The 20,339-nt window shown below is 53.8% G+C and overlaps 6 protein-coding genes across 6 annotated transcripts; 2 read left to right on the forward strand and 4 right to left on the reverse strand.

The window, feature by feature from the left end:
• Nucleotides 1-1,522: 1,522 nt before the first annotated feature.
• On the reverse strand, nt 1,523-6,769 carry PHACADRAFT_257621 (uncharacterized protein). Its single transcript, XM_007396675.1, has 16 exons — nt 6,637-6,769; nt 6,142-6,578; nt 6,013-6,090; nt 5,826-5,959; nt 5,523-5,769; nt 5,218-5,465; nt 4,946-5,165; nt 4,744-4,880; nt 4,177-4,693; nt 4,014-4,126; nt 3,434-3,956; nt 3,165-3,379; nt 2,427-3,113; nt 2,255-2,375; nt 1,754-2,205; nt 1,523-1,697 (listed from the first exon to the last, which is right to left on the reverse strand). The coding sequence occupies exons 6-16, from the start codon at nt 5,357-5,359 to the stop codon at nt 1,654-1,656; spliced, it is 3,171 nt and encodes a 1,056-aa protein (XP_007396737.1). The 5' UTR covers nt 5,360-5,465; nt 5,523-5,769; nt 5,826-5,959; nt 6,013-6,090; nt 6,142-6,578; nt 6,637-6,769; the 3' UTR covers nt 1,523-1,653.
• A 121-nt stretch (nt 6,770-6,890) lies between these two features.
• On the reverse strand, nt 6,891-9,332 carry PHACADRAFT_185024 (uncharacterized protein; the record flags this gene model as incomplete). Its single annotated transcript, XM_007396676.1, has 2 exons — nt 6,891-9,025; nt 9,103-9,332. 2 exons carry the CDS (start codon nt 9,330-9,332, stop codon nt 7,417-7,419), a joined length of 1,839 nt encoding a protein of 612 aa, XP_007396738.1. The 3' UTR covers nt 6,891-7,416.
• Nucleotides 9,333-9,574: 242 nt separating this feature from the next.
• On the reverse strand, nt 9,575-13,727 carry PHACADRAFT_257626 (glycosyltransferase family 2 protein). Its single transcript, XM_007396677.1, has 4 exons — nt 12,173-13,727; nt 11,885-12,120; nt 10,966-11,828; nt 9,575-10,910 (listed from the first exon to the last, which is right to left on the reverse strand). The coding sequence occupies exons 1-4, from the start codon at nt 13,431-13,433 to the stop codon at nt 10,253-10,255; spliced, it is 3,018 nt and encodes a 1,005-aa protein (XP_007396739.1). The 5' UTR covers nt 13,434-13,727; the 3' UTR covers nt 9,575-10,252.
• A 424-nt stretch (nt 13,728-14,151) lies between these two features.
• On the forward strand, nt 14,152-15,717 carry PHACADRAFT_257628 (uncharacterized protein). Its single transcript, XM_007396678.1, has 5 exons — nt 14,152-14,513; nt 14,570-14,622; nt 14,678-15,262; nt 15,326-15,476; nt 15,530-15,717. Exons 1-5 carry the CDS (start codon nt 14,276-14,278, stop codon nt 15,625-15,627), a joined length of 1,125 nt encoding a protein of 374 aa, XP_007396740.1. The 5' UTR covers nt 14,152-14,275; the 3' UTR covers nt 15,628-15,717.
• Nucleotides 15,718-15,799: 82 nt separating this feature from the next.
• PHACADRAFT_97813 (glycosyltransferase family 76 protein) lies at nt 15,800-17,213 on the forward strand (the record flags this gene model as incomplete). Its single annotated transcript, XM_007396679.1, has 3 exons — nt 15,800-16,346; nt 16,396-16,547; nt 16,590-17,213. The coding sequence occupies 3 exons, from the start codon at nt 15,800-15,802 to the stop codon at nt 17,211-17,213; spliced, it is 1,323 nt and encodes a 440-aa protein (XP_007396741.1).
• Nucleotides 17,214-17,220: 7 nt separating this feature from the next.
• On the reverse strand, nt 17,221-19,599 carry PHACADRAFT_257630 (uncharacterized protein). Its single transcript, XM_007396680.1, has 13 exons — nt 19,506-19,599; nt 19,303-19,440; nt 19,094-19,250; nt 18,974-19,038; nt 18,827-18,918; nt 18,666-18,768; nt 18,594-18,605; nt 18,444-18,540; nt 18,344-18,392; nt 18,276-18,285; nt 18,121-18,227; nt 17,880-18,067; nt 17,221-17,826 (listed from the first exon to the last, which is right to left on the reverse strand). Exons 2-13 carry the CDS (start codon nt 19,411-19,413, stop codon nt 17,444-17,446), a joined length of 1,374 nt encoding a protein of 457 aa, XP_007396742.1. The 5' UTR covers nt 19,414-19,440; nt 19,506-19,599; the 3' UTR covers nt 17,221-17,443.
• Nucleotides 19,600-20,339: the final 740 nt, after the last annotated feature.

A 20,339-nucleotide genomic window follows, 5' to 3' on the forward strand; every position in this document is an offset into this window, starting at 1 on the left:
TGTCGCACATTTGTTCCGGCCCAATCTTGCCCTAAAGAGGGAAGTGTGATCGTCACATCGGGTCTTGCCGACGGGTACGAATCCGACGCCATAATTGTTACGCACGCGTTGTGTAGACAGAATGCTACAGGTAACAGAGGTGCTAGCACATAGTGTTGCCGGAAGGCGAAGGGGCCTTAAGCATAAGGCGAGGTAAGGTCGCCTTAAGCCGATTTGTCAGCACCTTAAGACACCTCGAGGCAACTTAAGGTCACCTTATGTGGCCTTCAATCAACGCCGCACGTTCGCGCGCGCCAAACCGTGACCCCATACGCTTCCTGCCGCCTTCCACCTTCGTACATCGTCCTCCTCCTCTTGTCATCTGTGGCCCTCTGGTCGGCCTTGGACTGAATTTGAAAATTTTGGATATGTACATATGCCCTACAGTTAACAATAGGATATTTTGTGCATAATGGCGTCAAAATATTCACCGAAATCAATTAACCGAATGCGCCGCCGCCCGCCAAATCGACAGCACGCTCGCTGCGCTAGCCCCTTCCCTCGACGTGGGTCCGAGCCCCGATAACCCCTATCTCCCTATTGAGTACTCCCCCGGGCCCTCTGTGCAGCAAGACCACGGCCGGCCGGCTTAGTGAGACTCAGAATTAGAGCACTAGAGTGTGACTGCGAGGCTTGGAAAGGCTTCCAATGGTACCTCATCTTCTGCTGCGCTATAGGGTATACCAGAGGCCTTAAGACGCGCAGAAGAGCAAGACTGACTTGAAGTAGATGCAGAAATTACATTTTATGATCCTGTCAGTCTCGAACCCGCAACGCCTGGGCGACTTCAACTGTTTGGGATACCGATAGGTTGGCACCACCCGATTCCTTTTTTTCATCATGTGATACTCACACATAATTCGTAGGATGAAGAGGTGCCTTGGCTGAAGAGCAGGATGGTAATGACTCTGATTTGGATGAATGTAATTTATATTTGGATCAATGCATTGTGGCCCGTCTATAGTACAATGTTCTTTGTACCGTCCTCGCGCACTTGCCGGTGGGGTATGAGCCTACTGTTTAAGGAAGCCCATCAATCGGCCTTGCCTTAAGCAACATAAGGCCGCCTTATGCCGGACCTTAAGCAACCTCGAGGCGCTTAAGGCCAGAAACTCCGATGCCTCGAGGCCCCTCGACCTTGCCTTGCGGCAACACTAGTTACTAGCACATCTAGGAGACGTCGGAGGACGAATTATCGCGAAGAAGACACTAGTACCTCGGGACAGGGGGCAGAAAAGTATTAATCTAACATACTGCTAGCGCGGTCTGACTACTGGCTGTGCAGTAACCACCAGAGCGGAAAGATATATCAAGTGATAACTAAAAACAAGGATACAGAGAAATATAAGACCGTCTTAAAGACAGACAATAAACCGTAGTCGCGTCGAACTTGCGCCAAGGTCTCGTCTATTGTCGAAGTGACAATACACTTGCCTCTATAGGATAAAATTCGGACGGAATAAGCACGGCAAAATTTGAGCGACTGCAAGTTCGCCTGTATGACGACAACGGAGTAGATTGACAGCTACGGACAGATCAAGGACAAGTACAACATTCCAATTTGCTTGCTAAACATGAGACAGTACACGGCCACCATTTTGTAGCCCTAATCGGCTAGTACCGAGCACGACTGGTATCCCGGGACGATCCTCCGTTTTCTGCAGGGACAATGTCAGACAACACGTAGGAAGGGCGCATTAATAGTCATGCTCACCTGCGGAGCCATTTCGTCCTCGACCTGGGGCCCTTCCGTTGCGGGCAAACGCTTTCAAGTTCTTGATGTTCTTCAGGACCGGGGTGGCCGGACCACCAGCACCATGCGCCTGTGACTGTGCATCGGAAGCCGGTGGGCGCAGCTCGAACAGCAGGTCGCCGCTGCGGTTGAATACCGGCTGTGTCAGTGTGTACGACGACATGCCCGGATAGCACGACTCCCAGGAGCTGGTGAAGTACGAGAATTCTGCGACGGCCTTGTCCAGCTCGATCTTCGTCGGCATGACTTCCGTAAGGTACGTCTCAGGCTTGAGATACACAAGGGCACCCCCATGTTCTTCGGCCTTGACAGCTTTAGTTTGGGCCTGCGAGGATTCGACATTGATCTTCAGGCTTCCTCCTTCCTCAGTGCGCACGGATAATATAGCCTGCCAGTTGGACTCGGCAGCAGCACTAGCCGGACAAAATGAGCCGAGCCCCGCGTAGTAACATGTAGACGCACCTCCAGCTTCGCTCAGTGGATTCTGTGCTGGACAGTTCGAGGGTTACTTTGCCGTACATCTTGATATCCATGGAACCGATCTTGTAAACAGTAGGAATCTCGAGACGGTTCTCGGTGCGAGCTGACGCAAGGAGGTCAGCTTCATTTCGCAGCATACAGATAACGCACATACCGCTGACAGAGAATGTGCCGCTCGTAGTGTAGTTAGCACCCCTGTGCTTGTAAGTGTAGTTCCAAACATCGCTGCGCTCCCACAGGTATTCCAGGAAGTCGCCACCATTGACTCCTTGGACTTCCCCGAAGCTACAGACGGCACCTCTGCGGTCTTCACTGGACGCCCAGCTGGCGACCTTGAACCGCCACTCCCCGGACTCGGCGACAGTGAAGGACGGGACGATCGTGGTAAGTGCGTTGACGCTGGCCAGGGAATACAGGAGCTTCTCCTGCAGGAAAAGGCCCGAAGAGATGCCGACAGTACCGTAGGATAAGTATCTTCCAGCGTGGGCGACCCAGTCGGTGGAGTAACGGAAGGTGTGAGCGGGCATCGGGCGCCCCAGACACATCCCCAAGATGATAATGGCGGGTTGGGATGGGCTCGATTGCTCCGTCCTGACTGACTCGGTGATGGTCCTGCGGGAGGATATTTGGAACACGATACTCGTCAAGCCGTACAGCGGCGCGTTCGCGAGCGACCTCCAGACAGGTATGCTGAAGAGGACGTGTTTCCCAGAGGCGACAAACTCCGAGAGGCAATAGTAGCGCAGGTAGGAGACCGCAGCTTGAACCTTCTCAATCGCTCGTTTCGTGTGGCTCGTGAACAGTTGGTCGAAGCTAGAGAACTCGTGGCGGAATTGCATCTCTGGTAATCTAGCAATGAGCGTGGAGAATCAACACAGACGAATACCCTTACGGCTGAAATCCAGAATGATATGTTTGAAGTCCACGTCAGACTCGGAGACTTCCCGAAGGTTGGGAGGTTTGGCCGACATCGACTCCTTGTACGCAGGCGACTCCCGGAATATCGCTTCCCAGTCAGCGAGGTCCTGCACCAAACTGGCGTGATCAACCATCTTCACGCTGACCTGGAACGCGATGCGCCAATTCTGGTATGAGAAGTTCTCGGTGCTACACCGAGGTATGAGCAAACCGGCTGTTGGCAGATAATATTAGTAGACGTACCTGGCTTCGGATTGGTAGCTCGACATGGGCTGCAAGAATCCGTCCTTGAGGTTGATGACGAGTATGGCTGTGCCGTCGTTGCGGAGACGAACAACGGGGGCCTTAAATGTGACCTTGAACTTGTCTTCGAACTGCCAGGAAGTCATGACCGAGGCCATGTAGCGGTTCACGGCGGTCTCGGAGAGAGCGGTGATCTGGTCGTAACCACACATGTCGCCTTCCTGGATAATTCTCCGCCATGCCGTTGTCCTTGTGTGCATCCCACCGCCCTCGGCCCCGTCCCGACCCGCATACCAAACGGCACTCTCGTCGATGTTGATGTCGCCGTCCTCCCCGTACCCTGTGATAGAGCGCCAGCGCAGATCGTGTTCGTAGATGATATTGTACCCGGCATTCTCGATGATGTTCAAGTATTCGTCGGAGATGAAGGAGATGATGTAATCGACCCATGTCAGCACGGTCCCGTCTTCACTGTCGAAATCGACATCCCCGAAGAACGAGAAGGCTTCTAGAAGGTGACTGCCTGGATATAGAGGTCAAAAAGATGACGTGGAAGTGATGGCGGAGGCGCATGACATACTCGCGATATCGACTTTGCATCGGATGACATTGCCATCGTGCTCCGGTGGCTTCTCATAGGAGAAGTTCATTATCACAGCGATCTCCCATTCGCTGAAGCTCTTCACCGGCTGCCTAAGAAAAGAATCAGAATACGTCGAATCATGTGTAAGCGACCGACGTACCCTTCCCACTTGCTACCATTGTAAAGGAACACTTCGTCGACGACGAATGTCATGATGACTTCATCGTTGCACCAAGCCGTGACTCGAGGAGTCCCAAATGTGATGTAATAGGAGTACGCCTGGTCCATGTACCGCCACGTGCCACGATATTCCGCGAAAGATGTACCGGACCGGTCGCTTAATGCATCGGTCTGGATAGAGACAAGCATAGCAGCCTTCAGCCAGACGGTGGACAGGTAGTCGTTGATCTTCCTGAGTGATACGCCGTGGATCTCATCCAACTGAACTAACTGTCGCAGCGCGACGTCGGCGATCCACGAGTAGTTAATTGTGGTAGGGACGTCTCCTTTGTCGTTCTCGAAGTTGGGGAGAGAGAACAGGACGTGATGGCCAGCGGACTGCAAGAACTCGAGATATTGTTCGAGATAAAATTCGAGAGACTGTTGTCCTTCGACTGGAGGAGCTGGCTGATGCGTCCCGTCTGGCTCGCGGATAGACGTTCGGATGAGCTTCGCGCCTGGTTGCCGGTCAATGATATGCCCGCGAAACCAACACCCGCGAGCTTACTCTTGTAATCAAACACCAACATCCGAATCTTGTGTTCTCCGCCCCCAATCGAAGCAGTATAGCCTGCGACCACGTCGATTTTGAACGGTACACGGTAGGTAAACGTGGTATTCTTCGGTATGTCTCTCTTGCGAGAACTGTAGATGATGATACAAGATATGGTTAGACAAGCGCAGGGCGACGTTGATCAAGACCAGCTTACTGATTGGCGTTCGCAGTCTCATTTGCGCGCCCATGGTCGAGATTGTAGTGACCCTCGGCCACCGTGATTTCCAGGAGCATTTCATGATTACAGAGGGAGACGAGCACCGGCTTAGCGAAGAGAGCTTCGAACATCAGATCGTCTTTTGAGTCGTCCGTACGCTCGAAGCTTGCCGCGCGGTACCGGCCGAGATGCCAAACGACGAGCGCAAGAGAGTACCCTACACACCGAGGATGTTAGCGACGAGCATCTAAATCAAGAGGGTGACGCACGGTGCTGTCTTTCTTCAGGTTTGAAAGGCCCATTATCCTCCACATGTTTCCGCCAACAACGATCCGCGATGGACCAGAGAGACAAGAACTGGTCGTTACAGTACTCGACGACGTGTTTAGCGTTATTATCGCCGAAACACATGTTGAAGAGGGAGAGTGTTCAAGGAGCGCTGGACTAACGGTGGTGCGTTTGAGGCTTTATATATCTACGAACTGGCATCTCGTGTTCTGCACGGCTGTGGCTGAGACTGAGTGTCCTGTCAGTTAGTCCACGGTGCAACGGCACCCGAGAAAGATTGGAAGACCTTGTGACGAAACGTTCGAGCGCGTGATTCGAGTTGAGTGTATTCGAGTGCCGGATTGGAAGGAAATTCTGCATGTTTCTTGGAACCGGATCAGAAACGGTGCGTCCCAATTTTCGTAGGCCGGGAATGGCGTCAAAAGCCGCGATCTACGGTCGCGAGCAATACGTTACTTGCCCAAAGAAAGGCAATTCCTTCACAAGGATGTACCAGAATGAGACGTGGACGATACATGTTAGGACCTCGTTTTCTGGGAATGCACGTAAGGGAATGTGCCAAGATTTAGCGGAGTTTTCGAATGCGTACATCAATGCTATACACAACCAGAAGGAATCAAAAACGCCACAACGTGGACCATCGTCGACATATGGGCATCGCTTACCGTCGAATGAATGAAGGGTCCTCCCGAATAACAAGTCGTGGCTCGGCAAATGAACATTCTTCATGCTGTATGTTAGGGTTCAATTCTTCTATGCTGTCAAAGGTACGCAACGTGGTTTCATGCAGGTCAGTGTGAGATGGCGCAGATGATACGACCACACTAGTCTTTGCCAGTCGTGTGTGGGCGAGTCTAAGAATTGGTTACTGTCAAAACTTCAATATCGGACTTCAAGTCACTAACCAACTTATCATCCGTTCCGAACTTGAAATCGTCGTCAGAACCGAACGGGGATTACGAGCACTGCTACGGTTCTTCATTAGGGGACTACATTCTGGGAGCGAATTGCCGTTATTGATGGAAGTCAGCTCGTCCATGCGAAATTATGGGAGAACGGGTCAGAGTGTATGATGATCTGCATGTCCTGAGGTGGAGCCCCACCGACCTAGGAGCGCGGCCCGCATCGACTGACCGTTACGACCTCAGAAGGTGATACACGCGGGCTGACTTTGAAAGGACCCTAGTGGAGAAGTGATGGGTGCGGTAGCGGCAATCTCGGAGCTGCTGTAGCGTAACACCATTAGACCGATAATCGCTGTTGCTGCGGCAATGCTTGGTGCACGCTGCGAGGGCCATGCAAAACACCGTTCAGACACGCGGCCTCCGACCAGCATCTGCGACTAACAGAGTTAGATTGCATCAGGGGATGGAACCCTCCAAGTACAAGGCACAACACACCACGATAAGACTGCCATGCAGAGCGTTCTGTAGCTTCAAACTGGCACGAACGACACGAATGAGCCCCATTGTTGTGTCTCCGTTTGTTACAATTCGTCCAAGGAATGTATATACCGACTATAGTCGAAAAGCTGTGAGGTTTACATCCACCGAACACGAGAGTCGAGACAGACGATAGCCTACTGACGCTCAAGCTCTTGGCCTGAGCGTCCCGCAGCCATAAACGGAAGAAATACGTTCAAGCAACTCAACGTTGGCTCCGAAATCTGATTCATTCTGCATCGGGTCGCGCTGCAAATGTTGTAATTGTATCGACACGGGGGAATCAATACGCAGCCAACATGTCATAACGTCGATGTCAATATTAAACGACATATCGTCTTTTCGTCAGTCTCAAACGAAATTTCTGCGCCCGCCTTCATCTTCATCAGCACCGGGAATTGCGATCCGAAGCGCGTTGAACATGAGCAGGACGGGTTCAGAGAGCAGACCAAGGCCCCTGTCAACGCGGAGCGCGGACGACCGCGCGAGAAGGCGGCGGTGCCAGCTTAGCTGGCTATGGGTTGGCGCAGTTCAAGGGCGCGACCGTAAACTCGTTGGTGGCTATGCCCACTCTAAAGCACATCTCCGTCACCCTCGTGCATTCTGACCGCGAAAGCACGTAAATGCGCCTGGGAGCGAGGCCATGTGGCGAACGTTGCCAGTATCATCCCGATATGGCGTGTAGCACATCCATGGGCCCGTGAAGTCCAGTCCAAATCCATCCAGCTCCAAAGACACTCAATGGCCCACACCGCTCACCACCGCCTTCAGCCTCTGCCGCAGCCTTGAACCCTCGTCCGAGGTCGCAGCGGTAGCGCTCGTGGGTTCCGCGGTGACATGCGTCGCATACGTAGGGGGCACGGCAGCCGACTCCTGTATCACCTTCCGCGCTGGACTGGGAAGTACTTGTTCGTGGTGTATCACCGACGGTGGTGCCGATGCCGCGTGCGCTGGGACGTGCTCAGGATTGTGCAACGGCGCGATGCCAGAGAGCCGCCCGCCAAGCTTGGCGTCCGCAGGAACGTCCGCGTCATCCACCCACTCGATGCTCTCGCTGAGCACTGCAACGCGCGTCCAACGGCGGTACCGCGTATACTTCAGGGACAAAATCAGCCACAGCAAAGTCACACAAAAACTGAGAAGGCGCACCTTGCCCAACCCGCCTTTCGCGCAGCCGCCTTCCCACTTATTGTCGCCATACACCCACCCATCGGGATCCGTGAACGGCTCCTCGTCCTCGTCCTGCGTCCTCGCGTCTTCGGCAGCCTTCTCGCCCTTTTCGCCGTCAGACCCTGCACTGCCCTCCTTCACATGCGCGTCGATCTCCTTCATCCTGCTCTCCGAGCTGAGGTCGAGGCTCGCGCCACGGAACTTGCCTGCCGCGCGAAGGATTTTGCCTGCGCTCGCGCCCGCGCCCTCTTCGATGAGCGACGGCAGCGGGCGCTCGACGCGCGTCGCGGACGAAGCGCCGTCCTTGCGCACGACGATCTTCCACTCGGGCTCCTCCCAGCGCCATGCCGCGGTACGCTTCATCCACCGCCTGCCTCCCGCCTTCGATTTCTCCTGCGGCTTCTCTTTCGATTTCTTGTGCGCATGCGACGGGGCGTCTGCCGGGTCCGGGACGTACATCGTCGTTGGCGGCGGCAAGCTGAACGCAGCAGGCGGAGCGCAGGGCTGCAGGGAGCGCGAGCACCATGAGGGACGTTCGGCGGGGAGGAGCGCGGCAGTCCAGTCGAGGCCCATCCACCAGCGTTGATTCTCGTATACCGTGAACAGGAAGCGTATCGCACTTGGCGGGGCATCCGCTTGTTTTTCGCTCGCTGCTCCAGAGACCTTGCCGCTGGGTCTCAAAGCAGCGATTGATATCGATATGTCGGGTTGTGGAGAATGGATGCTGCCCGAGAGCGGTGTCCCTGAGACCTTGGCCCAGGTCCAGTACACACCCCAACGGAAGTGCGCACTCCGCCAGAGTGCACGTCGGATGAGCACGGCGAAGGGTGCGCGGTGTAAAATGATGAGACTGCCAGCGATGCCGAGCAGCGTACGGATGCGCACGACGCCTGTGAGCGTAAGGAGGAGATACGGCGGGTATACGAAGGCCAGGACACGGAGAGTGGTATACAGGGGAATGGACGGCGCAGGTGATTCAGATGTTCCGGTTTGAGCTTGGTTTGGATTAGGTGGATTGCTGGTTGGTATAGATAGCAAAAATTCATGAACAGTCGTTAAATCCGACACAGTTCGCTGCAGTGTCTCCTCCGTCGCAGGTTGTGGTTGAGTAGCGTGTCGTGCGGAACGTCGTGTGATCCACCACCAAGCGACAACAACGACAACCGGAAGCAAGTATCTACGACCAGACAGTCATTAAACCAGCGTAGATGCAGTCGAGTGTACGTATCCAAGAATAAGGCTCAACTGACGTACCTCAACACCACCTCCGACCCTAGGCATAGTCCCCACCACGCCGCAAGTAGCAGCCAGCTCTCGTCCCAGCTCCCTTTCCAGCTCAGTATTTCCAAAACCCATCGCACAAAGCGAATTTGCGGCGCTAGCGAGACGAGCGAGATCGTGAGAGGGGACGGCAGCATCGTGAGGAACTGGGTGACGGTGCCGACGACGGGCGGCCTCGGAGAGTCTTGCGCAAGTTTGGACATTATAGATTATGGTGTGTGGGGTTACAAGAGCGCATCAGGCGTCGTTTGAGGCCGTACAGAGTAGAGAGCGCGGCGAGTGCGCTGCAAGCAGTGCTCAGACGAGACAAGGCCAGAATCACGAGCCTCGGAGGGGGATTCTTGCCATTTATATATAACGCCACAAGGATGGCGCCTGCGGACAAATCCACTACACAAATTGATAACCCACTAGTATGTAAACACAGACATTGAGTGATATATTGTAAGCGAGAGATTCCATTCTCTTCATTGAATACGAAGCGTCCAAGAGAGATCTAGGGCCCAAACTAATAATACGGATGGGAAGAGTAGGCAGTCAACAATGCAGTAGCAGCGGCAGGAGAAGACGGGTGCGATGTGTGAGGTGAGTTCAACAGAATACGAGGTATGACAGTTACACAAAACGTCCACGAAGACGGCGAGGGTCGACGTGGACGCGATGCAGCACCCGCCGAACAGCCGGCCTGTGTGATGGGTGGTGTCGGCGTGTGGCGTAGCGTGTACTATGGTATTTGGCTGGCCCGGAATCCAGCAGGGCGGTGCCGTCTATGGATTACGACGATGGGTAATTTTCAGTGGAGCGCGGGCGGGCCAGGGGAGTGATGTCGAGGGAAAGTGTGATGATGCGGCAGCGGTGGTAGGGCGGGTGGTAGTACGGGAAAATAATGATGACGTACGACAAACATGCGCATAAAATCCTGCAACAGCGCGAAACAAGGAGGGAGGTGACAAACAAGCATAACAATGAAGCGACAGTGGGGAGGAGACTGAGTCCATGTGATGGGTGAGGGCGACCGAAACCTGAGTAATATGCAAAACGAAGAATGTGTAGATGGATGGCAGAAAAGTCCGAACCTCATGGCACATCATATCAGGCTTCGTGAACATTATGGCCACTCCGCTCAGATACGCGAGCCTGGGTCCAGGGGACCGAGCGGTCCGTACTTTGCTCCCGAACCTCCGCCGCTTCGCTTCTTTACATGTGTCCGATATGGCTCTGCCGCCGAGCTGAGGCCATCCACGGGTCCTGTCGACGAAACCGGTGACGACGCTGCTGTCCGTGACAGGGGCGTGTACTCGCCAGGCCTGTCGGACAGCTGGTACCGCTGCGGGCTTGGCGTCTGTGAAGCTCCACGATATTGTGGCCGGTCGTCGTACCCGTGCTCGAGCATAGATTCGAGCTCCGAGGCCGATACGCTCTCGCCGCTGACGGACGCTTGGGGCATGAGACCTATCGGCGGTGGCGGATACGACGCGCTGTTCTCGTTGTAACCACCGATTTGCGCGGCCCAGTGCTCGTCTTCTGAAGATGTAACCGATATAGTATCTGATCCTCCATACTGGCTATGCACAGGTGATCGAACCGTGAGAAGCTCACCGTTCGCAGTCATGTACGAGCCATGTTGGCGCTCGAATTCGCGTCGTCGACGTTCTTCACGGCGTAGCTTGCGCAAGCGGGATCGCTCCCAGTCTTCCCAGCGCCGCAACGGTATTGAGGGGCCAGAGTGTGCGGCTCCGCCATCTCCATGCGCCTCACCCTTCGCTTCACCTTCGACCTTCCTGTGAAAACGACCGTATTGAGCGCCGTGATAGTTATAACGCGATGTGAACTCACCGTGTCTCTCCCCAAGAGAAGTCATCGAAATGCCAGAACGCATACACCGGCAGGATGAGATTCCATACTGGCAACGCCGCAAGATAGATGAGCATCCAGAAGACGTACACCACTTTGCGCGTTGTGATCAAGATTAACACGGCTGGAAGACCTAGAACTGCAATGAGCAGAACGAGAGGAATGGCTTCCTCGAACGTCTTAGGCGGGTCGAGTGCCATGTTGATAATGAGGGAATACGTCAGGGTGATGGCAATCGGCAGAACGACGGTACCCAGGAGATCCATGAACACCACGAACTGCATACTGAAGCAGAACGTGCCGCAGAGGTTGCGCACGAGGACCAGCTCCATGAGGTTGTGGATGGTCGAGTTGATCCACCGACGGCGCTGCGAGAGCAGAATCTTAAACGTGTCGGGGACGACGGTCCTGCATCTTGCTTGCGGCAAAAACATCATCTTTCGGTTTGGGAACGTTCGCAGAAGGATGGTCGTCAAGAAGCGATCTTCACCGAGTAGAAGTAGATTCTTCTCGTGAAGAGTGGTGACGATACTTTGACTGTACTCCTTGACGATTTCCGGCTTGATAATAAGGGGCACCCAATCCTCGCCTGTCGACTTTCGCGCCTTCAATCGGAACATGGAAAAACACCCGGGTAAGCAGGAGACACCACCGAAGACGGATTCGAACGCCTTTGCCATGTGGTGTGAGATGAAGTACTCGAAGACCTGGATGGCGGTGACCCATGACTGTCTCTTGTTCGCTATCCGGGTTTCGCCGCAGACACCCATAATCATCTGATCGTGGTGCATACAGTTGACAAGGTACTTCAACGAATCGGGGGCAACTTTGGTGTCGGCATCAACCTAGAAGCCGAATATTATTAGCAGGTTCTCCAAAGTATGCAATATCGCCACCATACCATCAAGCAGACCTCAAAAAAGTCAGGTGTGACCCCCATGAGAATATGGATCTTCCGGAAGAGATCGAAGTCGAGAGGTGTCATTCGATCGTTGTACGTGACGCGGGAGAAGAAGTTCATGAGGATAAGCTGACTGTCGCGCTTCCCTCGGTTGCCTGGTTTCTTGTCTGTCGCCGCCTCCCTCTCTGTTCCACATTTGACGACAATAATGGTAGGTGTACGGCGTCCTGCAACAGCTGCAGCCAGAAGTCAGTAGATGAGCAGCCGCAATAGTAAAGTAAAACGCACTATAATGTCCTGCGTACACCATTGCTCGGTTTTCCGCCTTGACGCCTGCGCCAACGGCATTGTAACTCATCGGAACAGGGTTTCCAAACCTTGGATCCGCCTCCAGTACACTGACACAAATATCCGGTGTACTCTTCTTTTCTCCAGCACCGGTGATCATACCGTCCGCCACGACGAAGAGCAGTTTCCGCGCGTCCGAGTAGGTCGTTGTTGATATCGAATCAAGGGTCGTACGCAGCGAGTCCTCGCCTTCCGAGTAACACGTTACGAGGCAAACTGCGAACAGCTCGGCGCCAATCTGCGCGAGCGAGACGATGGGCGCGGTACCGTCGTTAAGAAGTGTGGAGTTGCTGGACGCGAGGGAACGCATGGACTTGCTCGGCACCGTAAGCTTCTTGCCGCTGGCCCACGGGGCAGTGCCGTTCGGGTTATCAATTGACATGTTCGCGCCTTCAGGCATGACAGCGGGGCTGATGGCCGAGCGGTTAAGCGACATGGTGTCCGGCGGGCCTGCCAGCCTGGCAGAGATGAACCAGCTGAAGATGCAGGACATGACGAAACGGACCATGACGAGCGATAGAATGACGATGAGGCCAGCGTACAGAATCAGCTGGGAAGCGAAACAACCAGGCGTGATCTTGTCAATGTTTCCGGCGTAGTAACGTTGGATAAGGCACGGAACTGCGGCCCTGGTCTCTGGGTAAAAAAAGAACAAGCGTGTTCCGTCGCGCCCGCTGTCTCCTGGCATCTGCGTGAGGATCTGGCGAATGGCGGCGTCAACCGAGTCGCTAGGGATGGGGGTGGGGTGAAGAGCCATATAGGAATTCATGTCAAGGACAGCACCGTCGAGAACAAGATAGTTCTGGAGTTGTGCTACGTCGGACCAGTCGTAACCAACGATGAGACTAGTGTTCACCATATTGAGGCTGGAGAGCGTTTGCTGATTCAAAGTGGGCAGCGTGCAAGCGTTGTTACCGCACGGAGCTTCTGCAGCTGCTCTGAAGCTGAGACCGTTGCAGGCAGGGTAGCTGCTCGCGTCGCGTTGAAAGAGTGTCGTGATATCTTGGCCGGGCGACTCGAGTAATGTTCCAAAGTTGACTCCGTTGACCTGTGGAGTCTTGGTGACGTTGACCAGCCAGCCCTGGACTCCGAGCGTGTCCGGTCTTGTTCCTACGCGAACGAACTTTCCTGCAGTCTGCGCGCTCCCCGGACAGAGCACCTTCTGAAAGCCGACGGTGAGAAAGCCGATGAAGGTGCACATTATAGCAATGATGAAACAAAGGCCAATCTTCTCTCTCCATGCCTGCTGTATCTGCTTTTCCTTCAGGCCTCCAACAGACGAAAGGAGAAATGACGGTGCCCAGAATGTCACGATTCGCGAAAAGATGCGCCATGCGTCCCATGGGATCTCGGTTGAGGATACATCGGAGCCACCAATTGGGGCATGCTGTGGTGTGATGAGCGGGACCGGTGCGACGCTGCGCTCTGGGCGTGTAAGAGTTTTTGCACGTCGAACTGTCGCTGAAGAGTGTGGTGGTCGTTGGGTAAGGATAGGAATGTCCGATGGGTCGACCTTCCGAGACATCCTACGTCGAAACGAAAAAAGAACGAAAGCAATGGCACAGCGGCCGAGGAAAGTAACGAGTGTCGGGGATTGCCACCAAAGGCAAACGTAAAGACGAGCTTGACGACGCGGGCGACGTTGACGACGACGAAAGACGGATGTGTTGGCGCTAAGTGGGGCATCTTGATTTGAGTACAGACATGGTTTAATCAGACAAGTCCATAACAAGCTAGATAACAGGTTGTAAGACAAAATTAGCCTAGCAACTTGACCTCGAGATGACTGCGGGCAACGACAACGGCACTTAGCAGCGACCTGACACAGTCTGGAGCTCCTGACATGTCCGTTTGCGAGTACATTTACTCTCCTATATGTGCCTCCACCCCAGCGATTGCATTTCTCCCCGCCGCCAATCTTAATATCTTATCATTTAGGACCATGTGAACACTCGCGACAGTATCGGCAGCGATTCTCCACGTTTCGCGAGGCCACGTCTATCTTGACTCTACTCTTCGACGACGTCTCTGAATCCTGTCAGGATGGTCAGCGCAAGTGAGAAACAGGCATTGCTGCCGCGCACCCGCAAGGACAAGAAAGCTCGCTATGCCCTGGTCATTCACGGAGGGGCAGGGACAATGTCGAAGGATGGGTCGACACCTGAACAGAGGGCGAAGTACAAGTCTGCCCTCAGGAGGGCCTTAGAGGCAGGTTATGCCGTGTTGAAGGAGGGTGGAGAAGCAATGGACGCGGCTGTTGCGGCAGTGTCGTCCATGGAAGGTCAGTAGCCGGGGATATATCGCCGTCGCTCCACAGCTTAAAGATCTCGCGCGCAGATTGCCCACTGTTCAATTCTGGCAAAGGTGCGGTATTCAATGTCGAAGGCAAGGTAACGCAACGCGCCCACCTATTTGACGCGTGGCTTACCAGGCGCGCCATGACAGAACGAGCTCGAGTCCTCCATCATGCTGTCAAAGCCCCCTGCTTCACATGAGGATATCCTTTCGTCCCGACGAGGCTTCGGTATCACGCTCTTGCGCCATGTCCGCAACCCGTCCCAGCTCGCGCGCGCCTTGTATCTTGCGCCAACCGCTGCACCCCATACAATGCTATCTGGCCTACCCGCTGAGAAGATCGCGGAGGAGCTCGGCGTAGAACTTGTCGACGAAAGCTACTTCTTCACCGAAGCACGGTGGAGGGAACATAGGCGGGGGCTTGGCCTTCCCGAAGAGCCTCTACCTTTCCCGGTCAAGGAAAACGCAGGGGCAAAGGACGTCACTCTCGACCAGCTTCCCACAGGTACGGTTGGAGCTGTCGCTTTGGATACTCGAGGCTGTATTGCTGCCGTAACGTCCACTGGTGGACGTACCAACAAGTTAGCAGGACGTATCGGGGACACTCCTAGCATGGCGGCTGGCTTTTGGGCTGAAGAGTGGAATGTGAAGGGTCGTCTCCGGAGGTTCTGGAACCAGGTCACAAGAAAAAGGAACAAGGTCGCGGTAGGTGTTAGCGGAACGGGCGATGGCGATGTGAGTATATATATGCGTCTGTTGACAATATGTACTGATGGGCTTGTTGCCATTGCCTGCTAGTATTTTATCCGTCTTGCTACTGCCTCTACAGTCGGGCGCCGCATGAGGTATCTCCACGAGCCGCTCGAGAAAGCGGCCAAGCATTGCGTAGAGGAGCTTCGGCGAGATGGTGGTATTGGTGGTGTTATAGCGCTAGACAATAAGGGAAACGGTGCGCATAGCGTATTTTATCCATTCAAGCGTCGTCCTCAAATATTTTCGCAGTCGCAATGCCCCTCAACTGTTCCGGAATGTACCGAGGTGTCATTCACGAAGACGGTGTACCCAAGACTGCCATCTTCGATGACGACGTTCTGAGCTGAATAGCCGTCGATACCTTTGAAAAAGTCGCCATTGTTAGATTTTATAGAACCTTTGTATCACATCTACTCGAGAAACGAGTTGCATCTAGGCTTGAGCGAACGCCACGAAGCCGAGCGTTTAGTGTTGAACGCGCCACGTAAGGCAGGAATATCAATTTTGTTCTCGACCTGCATGTCGTCTGCGAAACGACCCACTGTGCAGGATGTTCGAGCACGGCATCTCCGTACCTTGCGACTACTTTCTGTTTTAGGTCTTTCTCTCGCTATCTTACTGGCATTTGCGGCTTCGCATCTCCCACTATTTGACTCATCACCGCTCCTCCTGGTTTCACCTGAAGAAGGCCTTCTGGCAAAGGGAACATCCTCTTTGCTTCGCTGGGATACGTTTCACTTCGCGCACATTGCACAAGAGGGATACGTCTACGAGTATGAGTGGGCATTCTTCCCCGGCACGCCGTTCGTCATGCGAGCCTTCGGCGAACTCTTGCGCCGCCTGCGGGCGGACAGCAAGCTGACAATCGCCCACCTGCTGGCCGGCGGAGGTCTCGCATCGCTACTATGTGGGACTACGACCACACTGTACGACTTAACGATGCACTGCTTCAACTCGCCGTCGGTAGCGTACCTGACTTGTCTACTGTCGCTGCTCCCGAGTAGTCCGGCTACTTTGCGCTTTTCGGCGTCTACGGAGCCGTTCTTCACTTATTTCTCGTATAGAGGTAAAGAATATTATGTGACTTGATTACCGCTGCGCTGACATATGGCAAGGGATGCTGTGTTGTGCTAGGTCCGAGTGGCTGCATGCATCGTTGTTCTTCGCCGTGGCGTCAACGTTCCGCTCGAACGGCTTCATGCTCGGAGGGTACATCCTCTGGGGCCTGTTTGTCGGCCCATTCTTTGGTAGACAAAGTGCAAGTCGCGTTTTACTCGGCGTTATACCTGTTACTTACAAGCTCTGACAGATATCCTTGTACCGTCTTACAAAGGCTGGGTTTCTCACCAGCCTAGTGTTCACGCCTTTCTTATACCACCAGTATAATGCATACCTCACCTTCTGCGCTGGCGAAAACGTCGGTGATACACCGCCCTGGTGCTCCTCGACGCTACCCTTCATATACAGCTATGTCCAGGAAAAGTACTGGAACGTGGGCTTCCTGCGCTACTGGACACCCTCACAAGCGCCGAACATTTTGCTCGCTACGCCCGTTCTCGGCGTGCTGCTCACATTTTGCGTCAAACATACGCTCAACACCACGATTCCACTTATTCTATCCCATCCCTTATTCTCGCCCCTTTCAAGGTTATTCCCGGCTTCTCTCCGAATAGCGCGTTCGACCCCGTCGTTCCTGTCGAATAAGGACATCGTCCCCCACGCTCTGCACGCGCTCGTACTGGGCCTCGTCCTCCTCTTTGCCGCGCACACGCAAATCGCTCTCCGTCTCGCGGCGTCGTTGCCGACGACGTATTGGGCCGCAGCATGGCTCGTGGTCGAACATCCCCGTGCGGGAAAGTGGTGGGTAGCCTGGAGCGTAGTCTGGGGTGCGATATCAATCGTGTTGTGGGCCGTTTTTCTGCCCCCTGCTTGAGAAAGCAGTAGTAATAGGATACGGTGCTAGTATATGATCTAATTGTGCGAGGGAGCGTAGGGTGCCATAGGGCGAAAAGCGAGAGGAAACGGGACAGGAGAGATGTAATGCGAAGTGCCCGATCGTGCCACGATGCATGTTTATGAGGTGTCTACATGAAGGTGCATGAAAGATGACAGAAAATGGCTTTGCAGAGAGAAAACAAAGACGAAAATTCGAGTGTAGAAGAATTATGCGAGGGACGGCGCAGGCGCAGGAGACTCTTCCCGGGCAGCCTCCATGCTGACCTGGAGGATGTGCGAACTGTCCGAATGCGCGATGCCCACTTCGGCAAGCTGTGTGTCGCGATGAACGCCTAGGGCCAGGATGTCGCCCTTCTCGAGGTCGGCTGCGTCCTCGTGATGCCTCTCAACGATGTGGATGTGGAGCTGGTCGCGGATGACGGCCTCGGGCGTGGAGATAAAGATCTTGCCTTCCCAGAAGGCGAGCACGGTGAGCACGAAGAGCACGAGCCACGTCACGCACATGCAGATCGTCATCACGAGGTTCCAGATGTGGAAGCCCTGCACGTCGAAGATGTCACCCAGCTTGCGAAGCGTTAGAATCCAGCCGACTGTCAGTTGTGGATCAGTTTGTGGATAGCTAGTCGAGGGCAGGATCGCGTACCGTTTGGGAAGGTCAGTGCCCAGCAGCCCAAGATCTCGCTCAAGTTTTTGTGCAGCTTAAACCAGTAAGGCAGCGCGCCAAAGATAAAGAAGAATATTGCCAGGCCAAAGAGCAGCAACGCCGCCATGATGCTGCCTGCGTACCATACATCGCCGGCAACATCCGAGATGAGCTGGCGACTCTTCAAGCTGAAGACAAAGCTTCAGCATGCGTTACAAAATACGATAAAGAGGGGACACACATGTCTCTGGAGTAGTCTCCAAGGTTGATGAGCGCAAGGGCGGTGAACCCTGGAGGACCACAGGCGATGAAGGCACCGTTAGCTTGATGGCCGTCCATGAAGCCAGTCTAGAGAGCTGTGAGACCTCGAACGTAATTTCGGAGGATGATACTCACAGTCATGATTCTGATAAGTGAATATAAGCATCACGATCAGTAGTGGAAAAGTTACGGACAGTGCTGACCGGAGGATATAGATGCATATATAGAAAAAGGTCATGAAAAAGCCGAGACCTGTGCAGAAGTGTTACGGCGGCCTGATCAACCCGAAGTGAGAGGGCATACCTTGGAAGATGTAGCCTGTGAGTAAAACTCCCAAGGCTCGAGGCTCTTCTGGAGCGATGACCTTCAAAGTGTTGAATGCAACCACTCCGACGAGCATCTGCTCATGCGCATTCAATGTATATCCTTTTTGAGCTAGACACCGAAACGTACCATGGGAAAGACCTATGTAAATATTGTTTAGCCTCAATAAAGGTTATTCGGAGGGAGTGACATTAAATTTACCAGGAAGGCCCACGCTGGCGTGAACTTTGCCAGATCATGCGGTTTGTTAAACCAGACCATGAGCATCGGGAAACAGATCGCGACAGAGAGTGCAACATATGTCCTGTTCGACCCGTTAGGCCCAAAAGATACCAAGCTAAATTGCATCAAAGCGAACGAACCAGAATAAACCGTAAATAAAGTTCGGCGTGACACGACCCGACGGGATTCCATAGTTAATGGTGCCAATGATAATAGTCGCAAATGACAAGACCTGGAATAGTCTGTGTATTAGCAGGGAATTCAAGTCGTTATACGTATGAACAGACCATAAGGGGTACGAAGATCCCCGTCGCTGGGTCAGTAATGAGTCGACGAGCTTGCCGCGGGTAAACTGCGGGTAATGTCAAACCGTGTAGTGAAAGGCAGGGGCAAACGTGGTCACGTACGTATTAATTGGAGAAGAAGCGTACTAGTGTTGAGAAGAAACAGCACCATGTTCAAGAAATAGAAGACAGTCTCGACGACGGTCAGAGGATGGCCGGGGTGATTCTTCAGCCCAGCAAGCGTTACATATACGGCGCCGGTGCCCATACCAATGGGATACTAGCGAGAATTTTTGAGTCGTGACCAAAGAAAGCTAGACTGAATCACGTACTGCTTGCCATGACCATCCATGTATGCGCCGCGAAATCTGACTAACATGGGCCCTTGCGTGGGCAATGGACTCTGATCTGTGAAGCCGGCGAGGGACGCTATCTCGCGACATGGGAGGGCTTCGAGAGATGTATTGTAGCTGTTGTGAAAGTCAAGATCGACATCAGCATCTGACCATGGGTCGCACAGAACGGAAAAGCTTACCAGAAGCGATGTGTAGAACAGAGTATAGAAGCAGAATCTAGGTTGGTAAGACAAGTAACAGGTCTCTATGTCTAGAGAAGTTATTGGGCGTTTCTAAGCGATAAGGGAGACTGCAGGTCTACTGCAAGAGGAGAGTGGGGCAAAGTCCCGAAGCATTCGCGTCGTTCTTATATTCCACGAGAATCGAAGCAAGAATATAACAGACGCCAAGCAGCAGTGCATTCTTGAGGTTTTACCGCCACGAGGTCTGCCGCAGAGTTGTTATCGGCTACGCCAAGATCTAGAGTGCAATCTGGAGCGCCGAGGCGTGGGTGGTTTCGGGCCTCTCCGCTGGCTTCTCACTGGCTGGTATGGCGCACACAAGCACGACCAGCCAGGCTTGGGCGCAGGTAAAATCATCACCATCGCATAGCAGCAGTAGCGATATAACGAGGTCTCTTGACAGCCGAGCCTTGGCGGATTCTAGCTCCTGCTTGGCGGACGGGGCGTGGTGGCGTTGGTGCTGCGGGAAGACGGCGATTTGTGAGAGGTCAGACACACCACACAATATGCATCATGTTGGCCGAATGTTCCGGCAATAAACGAGGCCAGTGTCATGAGCTGTGTGAGGACTACAGTTGCTTCAGCATCAGTGTCCTTACTGAAGAGAGTTAATTCGGATGTCGGAAATGATAACTTCAGCTCAGGCCTTAGAGCAATGTAGGCAAGAGCACAGGAAGGATGCTAGAGAGACAGGAATGCGGCGTAGGCAGGTATGCATCACAACATGTTTCTTGAGATATGGACTTTGCGATGAGGAAGGAACAAAACTGGAGTAGGCGCTTGCTAAGTCAA

The sequence above is a fragment of the Phanerochaete carnosa genome (genome assembly GCF_000300595.1).
Source record: "Phanerochaete carnosa HHB-10118-sp unplaced genomic scaffold PHACAscaffold_6, whole genome shotgun sequence".
In the NCBI taxonomy this organism is placed as follows: Eukaryota; Fungi; Basidiomycota; class Agaricomycetes; order Polyporales; family Phanerochaetaceae; genus Phanerochaete; species Phanerochaete carnosa.

Excerpts from the sequence above, each read along its gene's own strand:
- PHACADRAFT_257621 (XM_007396675.1), bottom strand. The coding sequence starts at position 5,359 with ATGTGTTTCGGCGATAATAACGCTAAACACGTCGTCGAGTACTGTAAC. Across the intron at positions 4,694-4,743 it reads GTTGGTGTTTGATTACAAGA|GCGCGAAGCTCATCCGAACG; the intron begins GTAAGCTCGCGG and ends ACCGGCAACCAG. Across the intron at positions 4,127-4,176 it reads AATGGTAGCAAGTGGGAAGG|GCAGCCGGTGAAGAGCTTCA; the intron begins GTACGTCGGTCG and ends TTCTTTTCTTAG.
- PHACADRAFT_257626 (XM_007396677.1), bottom strand. The coding sequence starts at position 13,433 with ATGTGCACCTTCATCGGCTTTCTCACCGTCGGCTTTCAGAAGGTGCTC. Across the intron at positions 12,121-12,172 it reads GGTGTACGCAGGACATTATA|CTGTTGCAGGACGCCGTACA; the intron begins GTGCGTTTTACT and ends TTCTGGCTGCAG. Across the intron at positions 10,911-10,965 it reads TTCTCTTGGGGAGAGACACG|GAAGGTCGAAGGTGAAGCGA; the intron begins GTGAGTTCACAT and ends TCGTTTTCACAG.
- PHACADRAFT_257628 (XM_007396678.1), top strand. The coding sequence starts at position 14,276 with ATGGTCAGCGCAAGTGAGAAACAGGCATTGCTGCCGCGCACCCGCAAG. Across the intron at positions 14,514-14,569 it reads GGCAGTGTCGTCCATGGAAG|ATTGCCCACTGTTCAATTCT; the intron begins GTCAGTAGCCGG and ends TCTCGCGCGCAG. Across the intron at positions 14,623-14,677 it reads TATTCAATGTCGAAGGCAAG|AACGAGCTCGAGTCCTCCAT; the intron begins GTAACGCAACGC and ends GCGCCATGACAG.
- PHACADRAFT_257630 (XM_007396680.1), bottom strand. The coding sequence starts at position 19,413 with ATGTCGCGAGATAGCGTCCCTCGCCGGCTTCACAGATCAGAGTCCATT. Across the intron at positions 18,919-18,973 it reads GGATCTTCGTACCCCTTATG|GTCTTGTCATTTGCGACTAT; the intron begins GTCTGTTCATAC and ends AGACTATTCCAG. Across the intron at positions 17,827-17,879 it reads GGCACTGACCTTCCCAAACG|TCGGCTGGATTCTAACGCTT; the intron begins GTACGCGATCCT and ends CACAACTGACAG.